We start from the raw sequence: 19,160 nt of genomic DNA, 5'->3' as shown, positions 1-19,160 counted from the left end.
TAGGATAGTTTTATGTACATAGAAATTCAATTCCTTATGACTTAATAGCTTGTTCATTCGACAATACTCCTAAGCAAATGAAATATCATGGACTTTCGAGAACCGTGGACAATCACTGGTTTTTAAGATTTGGGGAGCAGAAGGTGCTTTTCTACACATACAATCTCAGACCACCCCTATCAAAGAGGCCCACTCAGTCAATCTCTTTTTTATTTGTTTTAGATTTTTAAAAAATATATGTTTATTGGTTTTAGAAAGAGAAGAAAAGAGAAAGGAGGGAAGGGAGGGAGGGAGAGGGAAGGGGTAAGAGAGAGAAACTTCGATTGGTTACCACCCTACCATCCATACGGGCCTGACCTAGGAGTGAACCTGCCACCTAGGTATGTGCCCTGAACAAGAATCAGACCCTCAGCTTTTTGATGTACGGGATGACGCTCCAACCAACCGAGCCACACGGGCAAGTGATCAGACCATCTCTTTATGAACAGACACACCATTCCACAAGTGCGTGGTGCAGAGAACCAAGACCACTACCTTGGAAAAGACAAAAATCAGTACACCAAAGGGATTCCGGATGCCAAATTCTTACTTAATGGATTTGTTTTTACCTACTACGGTAATTAAAATTAAGTCTTCACATTTAAATTTACATATGTAAAAACAGGAATACGCTGTCCTTAATCTTAAACCCCAAAGGTGGGGAAGAGGCCAGCATCCCAGAGTACTGGACCTATTTGGTAAAGAGGGATTTATTCTCCCTTTTATTCTGGTTTTGTTCGCTACCCACTCGCCCCGCCCCCTTTCTCCTTTCGTTTTTTCTTCTCTCTTTTCACTTTCAAGTAATAGTCAAGTAATTAAGATCAGCATGTTTGAATGGGACAGGTAGTTCGCATGCAGGGTGATTGAATTGTTCTAGGTTTCCACCCGATAATCCCCTTAGAAAATATTTCTCTTCCAGTCTTTCTTGAAACACGGAATCAAGTCATTTCCAGTACTCAGCTTTAAATATTGTTAATTAAGCCTTCTTTTGGAATGTCTTTCCCACTTTAGCACAATGTTCTTAAACCCCCTTCCACACAACACAGAAAAGGTTCTGAATCTGTCAACTTGAGAATTTCACGTATGATCAGTCTTGCTAGCAGAAGCCTGTTTTTTTTTATGTAAATTAAGATTTGGTTACAATTTTAACTGTATTTACGAATGTTGTCTAAGCTTTCCAATGACTTAATAAATCTATCCGTTCACCTTTTAAAACTTTAGGAGCCCTAAAGGAACGGAGCCCGTGCCTCCACGGGTATCGGGCTTAATTCTGCTTCTTAAACAGACTCCTGGGAGGAGCAGTTTCGGAGTTCAGAGGACCGGTTTCCACGGAACTTGCAACAGTTGGTGCCTGACGACAGGCAGGTTGGAAGTGATAAATGGGACTGGTTTAAGAAGCAAAAAGCCTCGGTAAGGGAAAGGAAGGGGCAGCCGTGGCCTTGGGGGACAGGGCGGCGGCGGCAGCGCGGAGTCGGAGGGGCTGAGCTGCGGAAAGTGGGAAGGCACTTTCCTGGGCGGCCAGAGGAGGCGGCAGCCACGGTCAAGGATTGGGGAGACCGCAGTCTGGCCAGCTGCCGAGGCGCTGTGAGTAGGGTGAGCGTGCCCCCTGGTCGCTCCCCGGGCCACGACCGGGCCACCCGGAGGTGAGAAGGACCCTGCCCCCGCGTCGCCCCCGGCGGGAGGTGCGACGCCCAGGCCGCGGGTGCGTGCGCGGCCCCGGGCGACGCGTCTGGGCGTGCGCGGGGCCGCGGTGGAGGCAGGGCCGGGAGGGCGGCAGAAGATGGCGAGGGTGTGTAGGCGGCAGCAATGCTCCGCTGAGAGACGCGGCTTTCGGCAAGAACTGGACTCGTGGCGCCACAAGCTTATTCACTGTGTAGGTGAGATCCTCTTCCCGCCGCCTCAGGCCTTTGGGCCGCTCTGCTGCCGGCCGCCCCGGACGTGGGGAGGGAGCCGGGGCAGAGGCAATTGCTGCTCCGGCCGGACCGCCCGCCCTCTTTGGCTCGGGCGTCCCCCTCCCCCACCCCCCGGAGTGCGGGCGCGCGCGCCCTCCAGGCGGGCTCTCTTGGGCTCGGGCCTGAGCGCGCGCACCACCGGCCCCTCCCCTCCGCGCACTCTTCCCGGGGCGGGCTCTCGGGCGGGAGAGCCTGTCTCCCCAACCTTTTCGCCTCCTCTCCTGCGACTGCCGGGAGCCGCGGCCCTCTTATTGTGGAGACTCGCCCGGCAGCGCTGCCATTTGACGGGTGGGCGCTGCCACGGGTCCCGCAGAGCCCAGTGCGGGGCCAGGCGTGTTGGGCAGCCGATTGGTCCCATCCTCCGCTCTCTTGGGCGCCTTCCCCATTCCGCGCCGCCCCTCCCCCACGCGCGGCAGCGGCGCGCGTCCCCGGCCCCACGTGCACGCGCGGCGGGCTGGCGGGCGTTCGGGCGCGTGCGAGGCGTGAGGTGGAGATGGGGGCGGAGGGAGCCGGAGCTGTCACAGGCCTGGGGTCCGCCTGACCGAGCCAAGTGGGGTGTCATGGCCGCGGGGGGCAGTGGCTGCACTTCCTCAGCGGGCGGCGGCGGTGGTGGCGGCGGGGGAGTTAATCCTCGACGCTCGGGTCGGTGTGTGTATTTGTGTTTGGTGTGTGCGCTGCGGGGAGGAAGGGGGGTGGGACCGGGTCCGACCGAGAAGACTAGTCGCTCTTGTCGCCTCCCGGGGGATTTGCCGGAGCCGCCGCCTCGCCGAGAGCTTCGTTCTCCCCTTGCCTCCCAGACCTTGGGCCGCCCGGGGTTGGCTTTTTCCCTGCGGGCAGGAGGGAGTGTGGACCGGGGCGCCCCGGGAGGGGCCGGGCGGCCGAGCTGCGCCTCTCACACTGTGTGTTTTGTCTGTTTTTCTCTCCCAAGGTCCCGTTTCCCTCTGTGCGGCGGCCGGCGGGACCATAAGGGCTTAACTCATATATTTAACCCCCCTCCAAAAAGTAAGTGGCCCGTGTGGTGTCTCCGCTCCGCCCGCCGCCCCCTAGCCCCAGTGCATCCTTGTGTCTGACTCTCCTGTCCTTCAGTATTGTTATTTCCCCGTCTTTGCTTCGGTGCGGCTCATGTGTGGGGAAATGCTTTCTCGTCGTCCTTCGTCCCCCACGCCCAGTCCTCGGGGAGGCCCAGAATTCCAGCCCCGACCCCACCCGTGGGGACTACTCTTAGGAACCAGGTCCTCCCCGACAGAATCCAGGAGATTCTATCCGTTCTCTAGGGCCCCTCATCCCCTCCTTCCCGACAGGGTTTCGTTGGAGGAATTATGCAAATCCTGCTTTCTGGTGTCCATTCAGCGGCAATTTCATGCGGTGAGAAGTTCTCTTTGTTGTGCGAGGGGGAGAACAGACACTGATTTAATAGACATATCTGTTGGGGGGAAGGGTGAGGGGGTGTTGGAGAGGCTCAGTTTGGAAGAATTACAGCACTTGGTTCGCTCAGTGTCTTTGTGTTTGAGCTTTCTGGCTTGACAGGAGGGTATGCCCTTTACAATGTCCCACAAGGGATGATTTCTATAATGGGTTATAAAGCAAAACTGAAACTTTAAACAAGTCAAAAATAGGGTAACCTTTACTTAGAGGATATAAGCCTTTCCATCTCTGCAGTTCCATTATAAAAACGTACGTGGATTTTGTTGAAGATTTGGACTGTATAACATGAAAATTAGTACATAAGCAACAATGCTCTGAGGTATCTGATATCACTTTGGTTGTCCAAAGGTTAAAAGTACATTTCAAAACATACGCTTGTGTAAATACTAGAGACATGAATCGGGTTTTTGTTATAATAATTCATCTGGTGGGGTACATTTTAAAATTTCCCTCCTGCCAATCCAAGCCCAGCTCTGCCCCAGGAATCAGCCTTTGGTTTATCAGTTATCATTTACTGTATTCTGTCTCTGCTTGTTTTATTCTTTCAAACCTGTCATACGCTTGCCGAAATGTTACATCTGCCTAAGCACTTTCCGAATTATGTATTATTTGTAACCATCGTATAAGAGAGCTTATAAAAGGCACTTAGAAGGTTTTGAGAAGGAATGAGATTAATGAGTTTTCAGAATTGTAAGTTAATTCAAAATTCTAAAATTATTTTGAAGAATTTTTAGTTTTTGTATTTGCTTCACTTTTTATTGATTGGGTTCTTTTAGTAGGGCTTTTTTGTATTTAAATGATTTTGAAATTAATGACCATAATCCTGTACATTTCTTAAGTTACTGTTGCTTTTACTTTTGATGGTTTTAATGAGTTATTTTAATTCTGTTTGCTTTGAATCCTAGCCTTCTGCCTCAGGCCCCCTATTTATCAGTAATTGCTAGTGTTAGTGGTTAGTTTACTGCTGCTGGACAAGGGTTTTAAAAAAGTGACTAATAAATCCTTCTGTAAATATCTGAATTCTCAAATTTTAGATTATTTTTGAAGGAGGATATTAATCTGGTGATCATTTTTTAAAGCATACTTTTAACTTCAAATGTCCATTTTCAAGGTGGTAAAGTTCAGGAGATACTGAGAGTCCAGAGTGCAGAGCAGTATTTTAATCTGAACAATGTTATATGGTTGGTAGTCTACCAACTAAAATCATTTGGGCCTCATATATTCTCTTTACTATATAGGGTGTGGCAAAAGTAGGTTTACAGTCGTATGTGAAAGCATTTATTATTTATTAATTATATTATTTTCATATGAAAGCATTTATTCTTATTCTTATTCTTATTATTTTCCATATGAGCAACTGTAAGCCTATTTTTGCCCCACCCTGTATGTAATTTAAGAGGAAAGTTACGAGAAAATCAACTGTGTTGGTAACTGTCTGTTTAAAAGGGCTGGCAGTGATCCTTACAGTTCAAAAGACAACTGTGCATATTGTTTGTCACTAACAGATGATGTAATAATTTCTCTTTATTTTAATGGGATTCCTTTTGAACAGTTAATCTTCTGTTTGATTCTGTTGACTGATTATGTTAACATTTTGGGGTCATTTGGTTTCTATATTTATCTTACAGCACTTACTGGATTAAAAATGAATTCTTGTTTCCGAAATTTAACTCTCCCTTCTATTTTTTTTAAGGGGGAGGAGTACAGGTTCAGACTGTGGAGGTGAAAGTGTTGATGTTTCCATTATTAAGTTTTATTTGAATTGGAGTTAGGAACAGGTTCAGACAGTGATTACAGTTAAGATGGATATTTGGTCTCCAGGTGATTATTGAGGCATCTTCTGGAACAAGGATGATCAGTTCAGATTCAGGCCCTCTATGCTGTCTGGTGTGATGTAACCTATTGCTTGGTTGCTCCTCATTCTTGCTGTGTCTCAAGAAAAGCTCTTCCCAATTAGGGAAAAGTGATTTCAGCTTAGCTCTAGCTTAGCTGAAGGATAGCAGGATGATGAATCTCTTTGACTTACAGAATTATTATTTCAAATTGGTCTAATTCCTTCTGATGTACTTATAGCTGGAACAGTTCTAGGAAGCATCTGAATAATGCCACCCCGTCCCCCTTTTTAGTCTTATGGGACTACACAGGATGACCTGAATTTTTTTTACAAAGTGAGAATTAAGTGTTCCGTGTCCATGGAGATTTGCCATTTCTGAGTACTTGCCTAATCACTTAGTTGGGCAAGTGATTGTTTAGTAGTGTTATTTTTAGGAAGGAACGGCAGTTAAGTAAGTACTTCAGTTAAGTATTTATTATGCATCTGCTTTTTACCAGTTACTGTGGGCAAGCAGAGATATTGGGGAAGTTGTCCTAACCTTCAGGAACTTTTTAGTCCTTAGAGAAAATACAGTGTATTCAGTTGTAGTACAGGGCAAAATGCGCCTTACCATGGTGCAGGCAAATGCTAGAGGTGTTTAGAAATGAAAGAAATGTCTTCTGATAATGAAGGGAGGCTTCAAGAAGAATGTGGCACATTTTTGCTTCATTTGATGAATATGGAAAAGGTATTCCTGTCATGAAAAACAAATAAGCAAAAGTGGAAAAGGACAAGAATGTCTATTTAAACTACAATCCATGATTTATGTAGGGGACATATATAGGTAATATGTTTGCAAAAGTAGGCTGTAGGATTTCTAATGCAGGTTAAAAAATGAAGTGCCTTTGGTTAGGCAATTTGCAGTTTGCAGTACATCTTGCTCCTTAGCTCAGAGAAGGAATGTTTCCTTTAAGGATTCTATTGTGGAACTCTATAGCAGTGACATGGGTTGTTTTTTAAAAACACTTTTATAGGGACAATATTGTCATGCACAAGAGTGTCTCTTCTAAGTAAGCTCATTTGGAGCTTGTACATTCTTCCATTGTAAAAAACCTATTTTGGGGATTTCCTGAAATCAGTTACATATTAATTCTTTGAATATTTTTAGTATTGACAAATTTCCATCCTTAGAGGTTGGATTTGGTATTTAGAAACAGTTGAAAAGTATTTTCTGTGGCAAATAAAGGTATATATAAAATAATGAGATTGGTTTTCTTTCCTGGTTTGCCAACTGGTCCTAAAAGTCCAGTAAATGGGGCTTGATTTGTTTTGATGTGTCTCTGAACTTCTCTTTTTGCTCTTATTTTATTTATATTTCCTTATCTGCTGTATGGAGTCTGGGTATTGGGTAAATATTAATGTTATTTTTTTGTAGTTTCAAGTTAAAACCTTATGATCACTGCTTTCCAAATTATCTTGTACTCTTATTTGCAAATATTTCTAAACTTCCTACACTTGTCCATTGTTTTGGGGATAATTCAATCATGAACTGTTAGCTCATTTTATTTACTGTCTGTTGTATGTGGGAAGTATCCAAGTACAGTGATCCATACCCTGAATATTTTTTAAAAAATTGTGGTATAATTTACAAGCCATAAAGTATACAGTGCAGTGGTTTTAAATTTATTCACAAGGTTGTGCACACCTCACTCTCTAATTCCAGAGTACTTTCAATTACTCCCCAAAACAACCCATACCCATTAATAGTCATTTCCTATTCCTCTTATGATCCAGCCCTTGGCAACCCCTAATCTTTCTTTTTCTATGGATTTACCTATTTTGGATGTTTCATATAAATATAATCATACAGTATGTGGCCTTTTGTGTCTGGCTTCTTAGCTTGTTTTGTGGACATTGGTTTTCACTTCTCTTGGGTATGTGCCTGGAAGTGCAATTGCTGAGTTATATAATAACTGTGTTTTTAACTTTTGGCGGAACTGCCAAACTTTTCCAAAGTGGCTGCAGTAATTTACATTCTGACCAGCAATGTGATTTAGTTTCCCCACACTCTTACTAATACTTGTTAATTGCCAGTCTTTTTTATTATAGTTATCCAAGTAGATAGGTATGATGTTTCATTATGATTTTGATTTGCATGTAATGACAGGTGACATGGATCATCTTTTCATATGCTCCTTGAACATTTGTACATCTTTTATTTTTACCATTTGTATATCTTGAGAGAAATATCTGTTCAGATCCCTGGCCCATTTTTAAATTGATTTAGTTGTCTTTTTACTGTTGAGTTTAAGGGTTTATTCTTTTTTTCTTTTTTTAGTTTTTTTTATATTAGACCCACATCAGTACATACGTGATTTGCATATGTTTTTTCTCATCATGCCCTCAATTTGAGAATAATTACAGATCAGAAGATAAACTGCAGGATACAGTCAGACTTCACTTAAGTCAATAAGTTTTTCAACTTTAAGTGAAATGGTGTATAATGACACCAGTTTTACCATAGGCTAATTGATATAAACAAGAGTTAAGTTCCTGTGGTGTCTCATCAACATCCTAATGAAATGATGTTGAATGAAACATTATTCAAGGACCTGCGGTATCTTGTGAAGGGAATAATGGATATAGCAGTGAAGTGATTGGAATGAACAAGAATTTCTCAGGAGAGGCTTTCTTAAACATCCTTTTCTGTGAATAAAATTGCTAGTTATTTGATGGGGTTTATAACAACTTTGCCATATCTTCTAAATTCCTGCTTTTCTGTAGTGAGGGTTCATATATCAAGTTCATAGAGTGGTAAACCACATTATTCCAATCTGTTCTATGACTGAATTTTGGATAGGAAATAAAGGTTTGGGTAGAGAAGGATACCTTTATGCTATAAAGACGTTTTGTCTGAATCTATTCTCTTTTTAAGTTTGAATGGGAGAGAACTGTATACAATAGCATTATTTTTAAAATTTAAGATTACGTTTTTGTTTGCAGTTAATAAAACCCATGAACCTGATGGATTATATGTATGGCAAATTATTATATGATTTTATTTTCTGGTGCTAAACTAAATATACTGCTTTCAAAAGACTTGAATTTTGTTTTCAGTGAGTATATGCTTATAATGAAGAGTTTTTATTTCTTTATTTTTCTTTTATTATTTTTTATGCTATTAAAGTTGTCCCCACTTTACCCCCTTTGCCCTCTTCCACCCCGCCCTTCCCCCAAACAATCCCCATACTTTTGTCCATGGGTCACACATATATGTATTTTTGGCAGAAGACTTGGATTTTGGCATAAGTCTTAGTTTCTCTGATTTTTTAGTTGGTTAGATTTGATTTGTCACATAATGTCAGGTGTAGTGATATCTTAAGGATGAAATTGAGAATCTTGGAGGTGGGTGGCAGAATTAGTCTAAGAGGCCTTTACTTAATGGATTGTCTCTGAGGGGCAAGTTATGAAAGTTGTACAGTGATGGTTGACACTTAATGATTTCTGTGTTGTTTTAATTCCTTTGATCTTCCTTTGATGTATATGTTATTAAAGAGAATTATGGATTCTTTTGGTATATCACTTAATCAGTTTTCTGAATTCATTATTATGAAGTCCAAGGAAGTTATATGTAGAAGCCAGTTTTTGTTGAGTGCCCTTATTATAATGAAATTTTTATAATCTGTTTTGTGTAATGTGTATTTTTGTTTCAAAGGGACTAGCTAAAAGAAAAAAGTGATATAACTGTGATTTAGACTTACATTTCAAATTTTGATGTTGAGAAACTAGAAATTAATGTTTGAGATATTTCATACTAAAGAGAAAAAATTCTCAGCTGTATTGGATATCTTACAATTGCATTAAAAACTGTTGTAACTGTACTTTACCATTTAAAGTAAAGGAGTATTTCTTACAACCTCTAAATCATTAAGTTTGTCCATCACAGTTGTTTTCCAAGTTTGAAAGGGGTCATTTAGAAACAAAATTGTTTCAGGGGATTATTGGTATACGTAACTGGAGAATAAATAAAATCTAAAACTTGAAATATAGAAAGCAGGAGGTGTCAGAAAAATGTATTAATTGTATCATCATTTTAAAGATTCTTTATTATTTTTAGAGAGAGGGGAAGGGAGAGAGAAAGAGAGGGAGAGAAACATTGATGTGTGAGAGACACATGAATCTGTTGCCTCTTGCACACCCCCAACTGGGGACCCGGCCTGCAACCCATGCATGTGCCCTGACTGGGAATTGAACTGGTTCATAGGCCAACATTCAATCCACTGAGCTATACCAGCCAGATCGTGTCACCATTTTATAACTGCATAGCACATTTTATACTTTTTAGAAAACTTTCACACATTACTTAGGTTTGTTTGAATTTCTTCTACAGCAAAGTATTTAACATCTCCTTGAATTTTGTCAGACCATTACATTTAGCCAGAAGAAAGAAATAGTCTGACAATCTTAGAAGACCTCACAATTTAATTTGTGTACTTTCTGGTAAATAATTTATAGAAAAAGTAATACATAGCATTTGTGGCCACATAGCTCAGTTGGTTAGAGCATTGTCCTGATATGCCAGGGTTGCAGGTTCAATCCCTGGTCAGGGCACATACAAGAATCAACCAATGAATGCATAAATAAGTGGAACAACAAATCGATATTTCTTTCTCTCTCTCCCCCGTGCCCCTTCTCCTCTCTCTAAAAGTCAGTCAGGAAATAAAAATTTTTTAAATCAGCCAGTTGGGAAACATTGAGTAATAATTATCTCTTGTTAAAGCAGTCAGAATTTTACTTAGCATAAATGCTTTCCTCTTATCCACAGAAAAAAATGTATAACATTTTAATGTTTGAAACATTTACTTTACTTCTGGGATAAGGGTAGAACACAACTGAACTCTTAGAGAAGCAAACTTAATTTAACTTGTTCCAATTGCTGTATGAAATTACATGGTATTAATTTGCTCTCTATTAAATATTATTTACATTGAGACTGACTTTTTGGTTTAGAAGATGTGAACATCAATATATTTTCCCATGGGTATTATTGGAAAAACTTGTATGAAGAGCATTTTCATTCTCATTTGTAGTACTCAATAGTCTGTGACTGTTACACAGTCTCACAATTAACTTATTTTTCATGAAGTCTGAATCAAGTTTATTTTATCATGGCCATTATTAATAAATGATTATTGTATACATTGCTCTTATTAGTTGACTTTTTAGAGGTTTTCAGGGGATGAAGATATATTCTCCATCTCCTAAGTTCACAAAATAAAGAGAAAGAAAAACATTTAAAAAGGATCTCCAGGGTATATCTTACTTGGTAAAAGAAAATTCCATTCCTGGCTGGTATAGCTCAGTGGATTGAGCGCAGGCCTGTGAACCACACAATCGAAGTTTGATTCCCAGTCAGGGCACATGCCTGGGTTGCAGGCCAGTTCCCAGCAGGGGACTCACGAGAGGCAACCGTACATTGATACTTCTCTCCTTCCCTTCCCCTCTAAAAGATAAATAAATAAAATCTTAAAAAAGAAAAGAAAATTCCACATGTGAAAATACAAATTTACCACAAAGAAATATATTCCATTTTACAACAGAATTCACATCTGATTTAATAAAGATACATGCTGTACTAATACATTTAGAATTATTGGTTTATACAAACTTAAAAAATAAGTGCAGCCCTGATTGGTGTGGCTCAGTTGGTTGGGTGTCGTCCTGCAAGGCAAGAGGTTGCTGGTTCCAGTTCTGGTCAGGACACATGCCTGGGATGTGGGTTCAGTCCCCAGTCGGGGCATGGGGCGCATGTGAAAGGCAACCAGTAGATGTTTCTCTTTCAGATTGATGTTTCTCTTCCTTCCTTTCTCCTTCCTTTCTTGTCTCTCTAAAAATAAATAAATAAAAATTGTTAAAAAATAAGTGTAGAATATGTAGAGGAAGGAATTGTTGAATTTGTCAAGATATGCTTATATTCTGTTTGATGCTCTCTTGTTTTTCACTTTTTATTTTGGACTGTCCCCAATCCATGGGTATTTGTCAGCTTTTACCTGAACACTTCCCTTCCTCCCAATCAATGTAGGTATGTTTAGTAGTTTATTTGTAGGTATTTTTGTCTATACCTACCCATTGGATAGTCTCATGTTCTCATTTACCTTTCTCTCCATCTTTTAGATTCATGATCTAACAGAGGTAGAAGTGATGCTAGAACTTGTTTTCTTGTCCAGCCATATTAATTAAAGGGAAAGATGTTTTTAAAAATCTTTCATTCAAACATACACAGAAATACAATAGTATAGTGAATGCCCAGCTCTATCAACTAATGACCATTGTTTCATTCCCACTGGGTTATTTTTTTTAATATTTTATTTATTTATCTTTAGAGGGGAAAGGAAGGAGAGAGGAAGGAAACATCAATGTATGGTTGCTTCTCGTGCATCCCCTGCAGGGAACTGGCCCCTGCCGGAAACTGGCCTGCAACCCAGGCATGTGCCCTGACTGGGAATTGAACGGTGATTGTCTGGTTCGCAGGCCCGCGCTCAATCTACTGAGCTACACCAGCCGGGGTGAATCTTAAACATTAAAGCAACACCCTCCTTTTACACTTTACTATTTGGTTTTACCAAGTTGCCCCCTCCTTCTTTGTTTCCAAGTACTGATTGCTTACTTGATTTATGTTACATTAAAGAATTCTGGTTTCTCTACCTATAATCTTACCATTAATGGTAGCATAGTTACCCTTTAAATTCCCTTGCCCAGAATGCCTTACCCCCATCTCTTCATTTTTGTGATCCTGTTTTGTCTTTCCTTTTTCTTTTTGATTTTTTAAGTTTTGTTTGTGATATTCAGAGCTAAATGGGTTTCTGAGCTGAATGTTTCCGCTGGCTTAGTTTTCCTTCATATGTTGTTAGACTGGCCTTTCTTCACCGTTGGCTAAGATTTGAGCATAGGCTTACAAGAGGAAACACAGCTAAGAATATCCAAGTGATTCTCCTCAAGCTTGGCAATCCTTCCATGGTTGGTCTCAGCCTAGTTCACAGGGGACTTTGAAGTTGGTAACAAAAGCTTTATAGTAACAGTATGTGAGTGCCTGGCCTTTTCTTCTATTCATATCCTTCCCAAAGACATCAAGTAGGGGTGAAGAGACAACCAGTGTACAGCAGATTGAGGTCAGGATTCCGGATTCCTAGATTTTAGCCAAGTGACTTCTCAATTCTAACCTTCTTACTATGACTTAGATTTGGTGCAGCTGGTAATAAATATTTTAAAATATGTGATGGAAAGGAAGTTGCCGAGTAGTGTATAATTGCTGAGATGGGGAAGGAGCAATTGGCAAATTTTGAAAATGATACAGTTTTTGTAATTTCAAACATCACTGATCTTGGACAAAGTGCTTTGTTAGTAGATACAGGAAGGTGTTGTAACACAGGTAATAAAGAGAAATTCCCATGAAAATAAAATGAGAAACTCCTTATTTAAGAATAAAAAGAAAGATAAACTTAAGTGTTTGTGACTGTGTCCCTGTGTTGAAACGTGGCTTTTTAATTGAATGATTAATGATATACTTATTATGTTAGGTTATGTGAATTTTCATTGAGCTAGTAAGGAAGCTGATAAAGTTTCACTTCTGTAAATGGGCATTGATTAGCTTATCTGATCACAATAAAATGAAGCTTTAATTATGAAAGGGCATTAACAAGTCTATGGGAATAATTCTTGAAAAAACTTTTAATCTGGTAATTTTTTATGAGTGTTTAGTATAACTAATACATCTTTAAAAAAATAGTTTAGTTACTATATCATCTGTTCAGTGGCCAGTGTACTAGAATTTTACTTATTGTTTACCTATTAGAAACCTCATAATTATCTTTAGCAATAATATTTTTGTGATACTATGTTCAATTTTATATCCAGATCTAGTTTCTGTACTGGAAAGTGGAAAGAGAATACGTCAAGATAGAAATAATGAAATAACCCTGACTGGAGTGGCTCAGTGGATTGAGCAGTGGCCTGTGAAACAACAGGTTGCTGGTTCTATTCTCAGTCAGGGCACATGCCTGGGTTGCAGGCCAGGTCCACAGTTGGGGACTTGCGAGAGGCAGCCTGATCAATGTATCTCTTACACATAGATGTTTCTCTCTCTTTCTCCTTCCCTTCCCCCTCTCTAAAAGTAAATAAAATTGTTTAAAAAAATAATATGGATTAATTTCTAACAGTATTTTGAGAGTACTGGGATTTTGGTGTATTGACTTTTTTAAAAAAGTGTATTTTTATTATATTTTTTTCCATTACCATTTAGTCCCCTTATGCTCCCTGCCCCCATGTATTAACTTTTTAAAAGAAAAATGGGTATGATAAAAGTGATAAAGCTATTTCCCATGTGGGACTTGTACAACCAAGTTTTATTTGTGTATATATATATATACTGTAAATATATATTTCCACTGTAGCATATTTATTAAGAAGATTTTGCCATGTTAAAATAAATATACATATACAGAAAATCAGAAATTCACTTATATCTCCTGAAAATGGTTTCAAGATTCATAGCTTATGGTTACCAATATACAACCTTATCAAAAAGTAACATTTCCCTTGGCCCCTTTCTCCTTAGGCAAAGAACTTCCATTTAATTGTATATAACATGTCCAAAATCACAGATATTATTGGGGAAAAACAAGGGCAAAGATAGAGAAGATGAAGTAGAATTTTCCACATTAGTGAGAAGATTTTAGGTAGATATTATCAGAAGTTTAAATTTTTTGTGGGACTTAAGTTGGCCACATAGGTGACAGTCCAACCTGAGTGAGTTTTTTTGGTCAAGACTGTGAAACTATGAAGAAAATTGAATTATTCCCAGATTTTGATCTTTTAAAAGGAAGAGAATATAAATTAATGGGGAAGAGTGTTACAATATACTTATATTGATAATAAATAAACTTGACATTGTAGATAAGGACAGGGGACCAGTGATGTTGATCACTTAGACAATTTTTTTGCCTTTTGTTTCTTTTCCTGAAGACTTATACTTTATTTTGGAAAAAATAGAAAGTTTGTTCTTGTTAAATGATTGATAAATGTTTATGTATTATCTCTCAGACGGTAAGTGATAGAAATTATTTCTTAAAACTATATAAAGATGTTTAGGTAAAAATACTTTTAGTAATTACTGTACCTAAGTCATCCAGTCCATATTTTGTCAGATATTCTTTATCAAGTAATCCAAATGAAATCCATTATTTTGGGGAGTATAAATATATTAATAATACCCAGTTTAGTAGAAAATACAGATAAAAAACAAAATGACAAGTAGAAAAGTAAAAAGTAAAGAATATTAAGAAACAGGAAAGATCTGTTGTCAGATTATGCTGCTGCTAATGTCTCATTCCTATGACTTAAGAAGTACAAGCAGTGATAGTAATGATGTTGTTGCTGTTACATTTGAATGTATTGTGAAATAAACAGCACCTTTTAAAACTTGATGCTGAAAGGATGCTTGCTGTCAGATGGCAGAATATACAGGATCTTCAGATGTTAGGTCCACTAATGCAGCCTAGGATTTTTGCCATGAATGTTCTTTTAGGAATGAGTAACTTGTTTTTAATATGTGGTACAGCTTTTCATTCATCATCCTTCCCTACTCTATGTATTTCGTCTCTTATTTTTTCTTTTTTTATGCACATAAAAAATGACATGTTTGAACATACATCAAATTAAGAAATAAGGTGAATTAATTTTTTTTAAGATTTTATTTATTTATCTTAGAGGGGAAGGGAAGGAGGGAGGGAGGGAGGGAGGGAGAGAGAGAGAGAGAGAGAAAGAGAGAAATATCAATGTATGCTTGCCTCTCATTCGTCCCCTGCCGGGAACTGGGAACTGGCCTGCAACCCAGGCATGTGCCCTGACTGGGAATCAAACCGTGATCGTGTGGTTCGCAGGCTCGAGCTCAATCCACTGAGCTACACCAGCCAGGGCAATTTTTAAATAAATGTACATATGTATTTTAGTCTGGGGAAACAGATGCCTTATCTCATAGAGATAAGAATGACTAAATCCGTAAAACAACTTTGTTTTTGTATCATGCAAGCAGTTTTGTCTCTTCTGGCTTTTGTCTATTTGTGAGTTTTAAGACAACTTGAGATGCAGTCTTTCTTGAAGTTAAGCATTGGTTCTTCTGTTTGCATTTGTTTTTTTCTTCTTTTTTTAAACACCAAGTTACATGAAGAACATTTGATGAACTTCTAGAGAGAAAACATAATGTACAAAAAATAACTGTAGACCTGAATTTGCATGCTTTTCAAATATTAACCTGACTAGTGAACCCTTTAAAGATTGTTTTTTGGGTTTTTTTTTTGGTTATACTCATGGCTGTGATTTACTACTACAGTAAAAGGGTACAAAGCAAAATAAGCAGAGGAAAAAGGCATCTGGGTAAAGTCCAAAGGAAACCAAGCACAAGCTTCTAAGAGTACTCTCCCAGTGGTCACCAAGTCACACTGAATTTCTTCCCAGAAATGTTGTGACAACACATGTAAAATGTTCTCTACCAGGGAAATTCATTAGAGACCCAGTTTCCAAGATTTATATTTGGGGAAAGATTGTATCTTGATAGGATGGAAGAGGTTGCTGAAGGTACTCTACATTCAGAAGTTTAATTTCTCTTCATCAGTACTCCAACAGTTTAACTACATTCTGAGGCCCATTTTGGAAACATTTGCATATAACAACAGTAAGATGTGCCTTTGATTTAGGCAGACCTGGTACAAATTTTATCTTAACATTGTACCAGCTATGAATTTATTTAGAGAGAGCTAATTTTAGTTTATTCTTATGAATAGAGAAATACTGTGAGTTGTAAGAATTGACTAAGAGGCAAACAGCTTGATCTTAGTTTAATGAATAATAGATCACATACAGAATGTTGAAGCTGATTCATAAAATTTGTTCTTTGTATATACTCCTAAAATAACATTTTCTCAGTATTTTTGTAGATATATAACAATGATGTTTTCTCTGGAATTTAAATTATACTGTGTTTGATCTATTTAAAACATATTTACAAGTTCTCTATATAATGGTTTAGGTGATGACAACTTACAAGTCATTAACATTGTATTAGGACATTCTATAGGATAGAGTGGCAAAAAGTGCTAGTTTTTTGTTGTTATTGTTGTTTACTTTTTGTTTTGTTTTGTTTTTAAGAGGAAAGGGAAGGAGAAAGAAAGGGAGAGAAACATTGATGTGAGAAAGACCATCGATCAGTTGCCTCTCATACGTGCCCCGACTGGGGCTGAACCCTCAACTCAGGCATGTGCTCTAACTGGGAATCAGCCCAATGACCTTTCACTTTGTAGGACAATGCCCAACCAACTGAGCCACACGGGTCAGGACTTTGCTTGTTTGTTTGTTTGTTTGTTTGTTTTGCCAACCAAGAAATACCACATGTTTTTTTTCTTAGGTAAAAAGTGTTACGGTTTTTTCTTAGGTAGAAAAAACACTTCTGTCTTAGGCAGAGAGTGGAGTTGGAAAACTCGTGGGGCAGGAACACTGGGTTCTGGTGTAACTGTGACTATGGCTTATAGTTTGAGCAAATATACTACATAATCTCTCTGCATTTTGTTTTTCTTATCTGTAAGATAAGGTCTTAGAGAGCCTCCTAATTATAATTTGAGAAATTTTCACTGTTGAAAAGTTCTATTTTTAATTTTTTGAGGTAACTTCACCCTGTCTTTCATAGTGGCTGTACTAATTGACATTCCCACCGGTACTGTGCTGGGTTCCCTTCTCCCCACATCCATGCCAACAACTATGTCTTGTCTTTTTGATAATAGCCATTATAACAGGCATGAGGTGGTATTTTATTGTGGTTTTGATTTGTGTTTCCTTGATGATTAATGATGTAGAGCATGTTTTCATGTACTTGTTGGCAATATGTATGTCTTTTTTGTGGGGGGAAAGTTGATTCAGATATTCTGCCCATTTTTAAAATCAGATTGTGTGCTTTTTGCTATTGAGTTGTATGGCTTCTTTATTTATTATATTTTGGGTGTTAACCTCTTATTAGGTATATGATTTGGAAGTATTTTCTCCCATTAGTACATTGCTTTTTCATTTTGTTGTTGGTTTCCTTTGCTGTGCAGAAGCTTTTTATGAAGTTCCACTTATTTTTTGCTTTTGTTGCCAAATTTAAAAAATCATAGCCAAGACCCTTATCAAGGGACTTACCATCTATGTTTTCTTCTAGGAGTTTTATAATTTCAGGTGCTATGTTTTAAGTTTTAATTTGTTTTGGGATAATTTTTATGTGGTATAAGACAGTGGTTCATTTTCATTCTTTTGCATGTGGCTGTTTGATTTTCCTAACATCATTTATTGAAGGCACTGTTCTTTCCAGATTATATATTCTTGGCTTCTTTGTCACAAATTAATTAGTCATATATGTATAAGTGTATTTCTTTTTTATTTATATTTATTGATTTTAGAAAGAGGAAGGGAAAGAGAGACAAAGATTGATTATGTTTTTCCACTTATTCATGCATTCATTTGTTGATTCTTGTATTTGCTCTGGCTGGGAATTGAACCGGTAACCTTGGTGTATTGGGAGGATGCTCTAATCAACTGAGCTACCTAGCCAGTACCCCCTTAAGTTTATTTCTGTTCTTTCTGTTCCATTGACCTATGTATCTGTTTTCATGCCAATACCATGCTGTTTCAGTTACGACAGTTTTGTAGTCTGGGTTGAAATCAGGAAGGATAATGACCCAGTTTTGTTCTTCTTTCACAAGATTTCTTTAGTTATTCAGGGTCTTCTATCATTCCATAAAATATTGAGGATTGTTTTTAGAAAATGCTTATTGGAATTTTGATAGGGGTTGCATTGAATTCTTATATTGCTTTGGGTAGTTATGGACATTTTAACAATATCAACTCTCCAAATCCATGAGCACAGAATATCTTTGTTTATTTGTATCTTTAATTTTTTTCATTGATGTCTTAACAGTCTTTAATATATGGGTCTTTCACCCCTTTTTAATTTTGGGGTGTTTTTTTAAATCCTCACTTGAGGACATTTTTTTTCATTACTTAGAGAGGAAGGGAGGCAGAGAGAGAGAGAGAGAGAGAGAGAGAGAGAGAGAGAGAAAGAAACAAAGAAACAGAAACATTGATTGGTTGCCTTCTCATATGAGCCCAGACCTAAGATTGAACCCGTGATCCTTCGATCTGTAGGAGGATACTAAAACCAACTGAACCCTACTGCCCAGGGCTTTCATTCATTTTGATGCAATTGTAAATAGGATTGTTTCTTAAGACTCAGAAATAGTTTGATACTAGTGTGTGGGAATGCAGCAGATTTTTGTATAGTGGTTTTGTATCCTGCTACTTTACTGAGTTAATTCGAACAATTTTTTGGTGGACTCTTTAGGGTTTCATATGTAGTATGTTATCTGCAGACTGTGGCAGTTTTACTTCTTTCCATTTTGGATGCTTTTTTCCCTTTTGTTCTGGGTAGGACTAACAATACAGTTGTGTGCCGCAAAATGATGTTTCAGTCAGTGCAGGAACAGCGCATATGACAGTGGTCTTAGGATATTAAAATAGAACTGAAAAATTTCTGTTGCTTGATGTCCTACCTGTCATAATGTTGTAGTGAAATGCATTACTTATGTGTTTGTGGTGATGCTGGTGTAAACAAACTTACTTCACTGCCAGCTGTATAAAAGTATATCACACAAAATTATGTACGGTATATAATACCTAACAACTGTTACAGTTTATATATTTACTATGCTGTACTTTCTATTGTTATTTTAGAGTGTACTCTTTGTACTTTTAAAAAGTTTGCTATAAAATAGTATGCGGTGTTAAACTGGCAGCATCCTTATACATCTTCATGCATCTTGTGTTTACTTCATTCTTGACTGCATCATTTT

General features: G+C 38.4%; 1 protein-coding gene and 1 pseudogene across 8 annotated transcripts in view; both read left to right on the top strand.

Annotated features, from left to right (window-relative positions):
* Positions 1-1,797: 1,797 nt before the first annotated feature.
* LCOR (ligand dependent nuclear receptor corepressor) overlaps positions 1,798-19,160 on the top strand; it is a 140,999-nt gene continuing 123,636 nt past the window's right edge. For 3 of the 8 annotated variants that reach the window (XM_037050832.1, XM_037050840.1, XM_037050839.1), the window contains exon 1: positions 1,798-1,916. In XM_037050832.1, coding sequence (XP_036906727.1) covers positions 1,820-1,916 — 97 coding nt within the window. In that variant the 5' untranslated portion in view covers positions 1,798-1,819. Of the gene's footprint in view, positions 1,917-2,919; positions 2,994-19,160 lie in introns of all 8 variants that reach the window. The other 5 variants (XM_037050838.1, XM_037050836.1, XM_037050833.1 and 2 more) reach the window with 4 other exon arrangements.
* LOC118990310 (forkhead box protein H1-like) overlaps positions 2,552-19,160 on the top strand; it is a 52,205-nt pseudogene continuing 35,596 nt past the window's right edge.

This window comes from Sturnira hondurensis, unplaced genomic scaffold, assembly GCF_014824575.4.
Source record: "Sturnira hondurensis isolate 20B ecotype Veracruz unplaced genomic scaffold, ASM1482457v3 Scaffold0006849, whole genome shotgun sequence".
NCBI lineage: Eukaryota > Metazoa > Chordata > Mammalia > Chiroptera > Phyllostomidae > Sturnira > Sturnira hondurensis.
The sequence above is the reverse complement of the archived record's forward strand: the minus strand, read 5'-3'. Positions and strand labels throughout refer to the sequence as shown.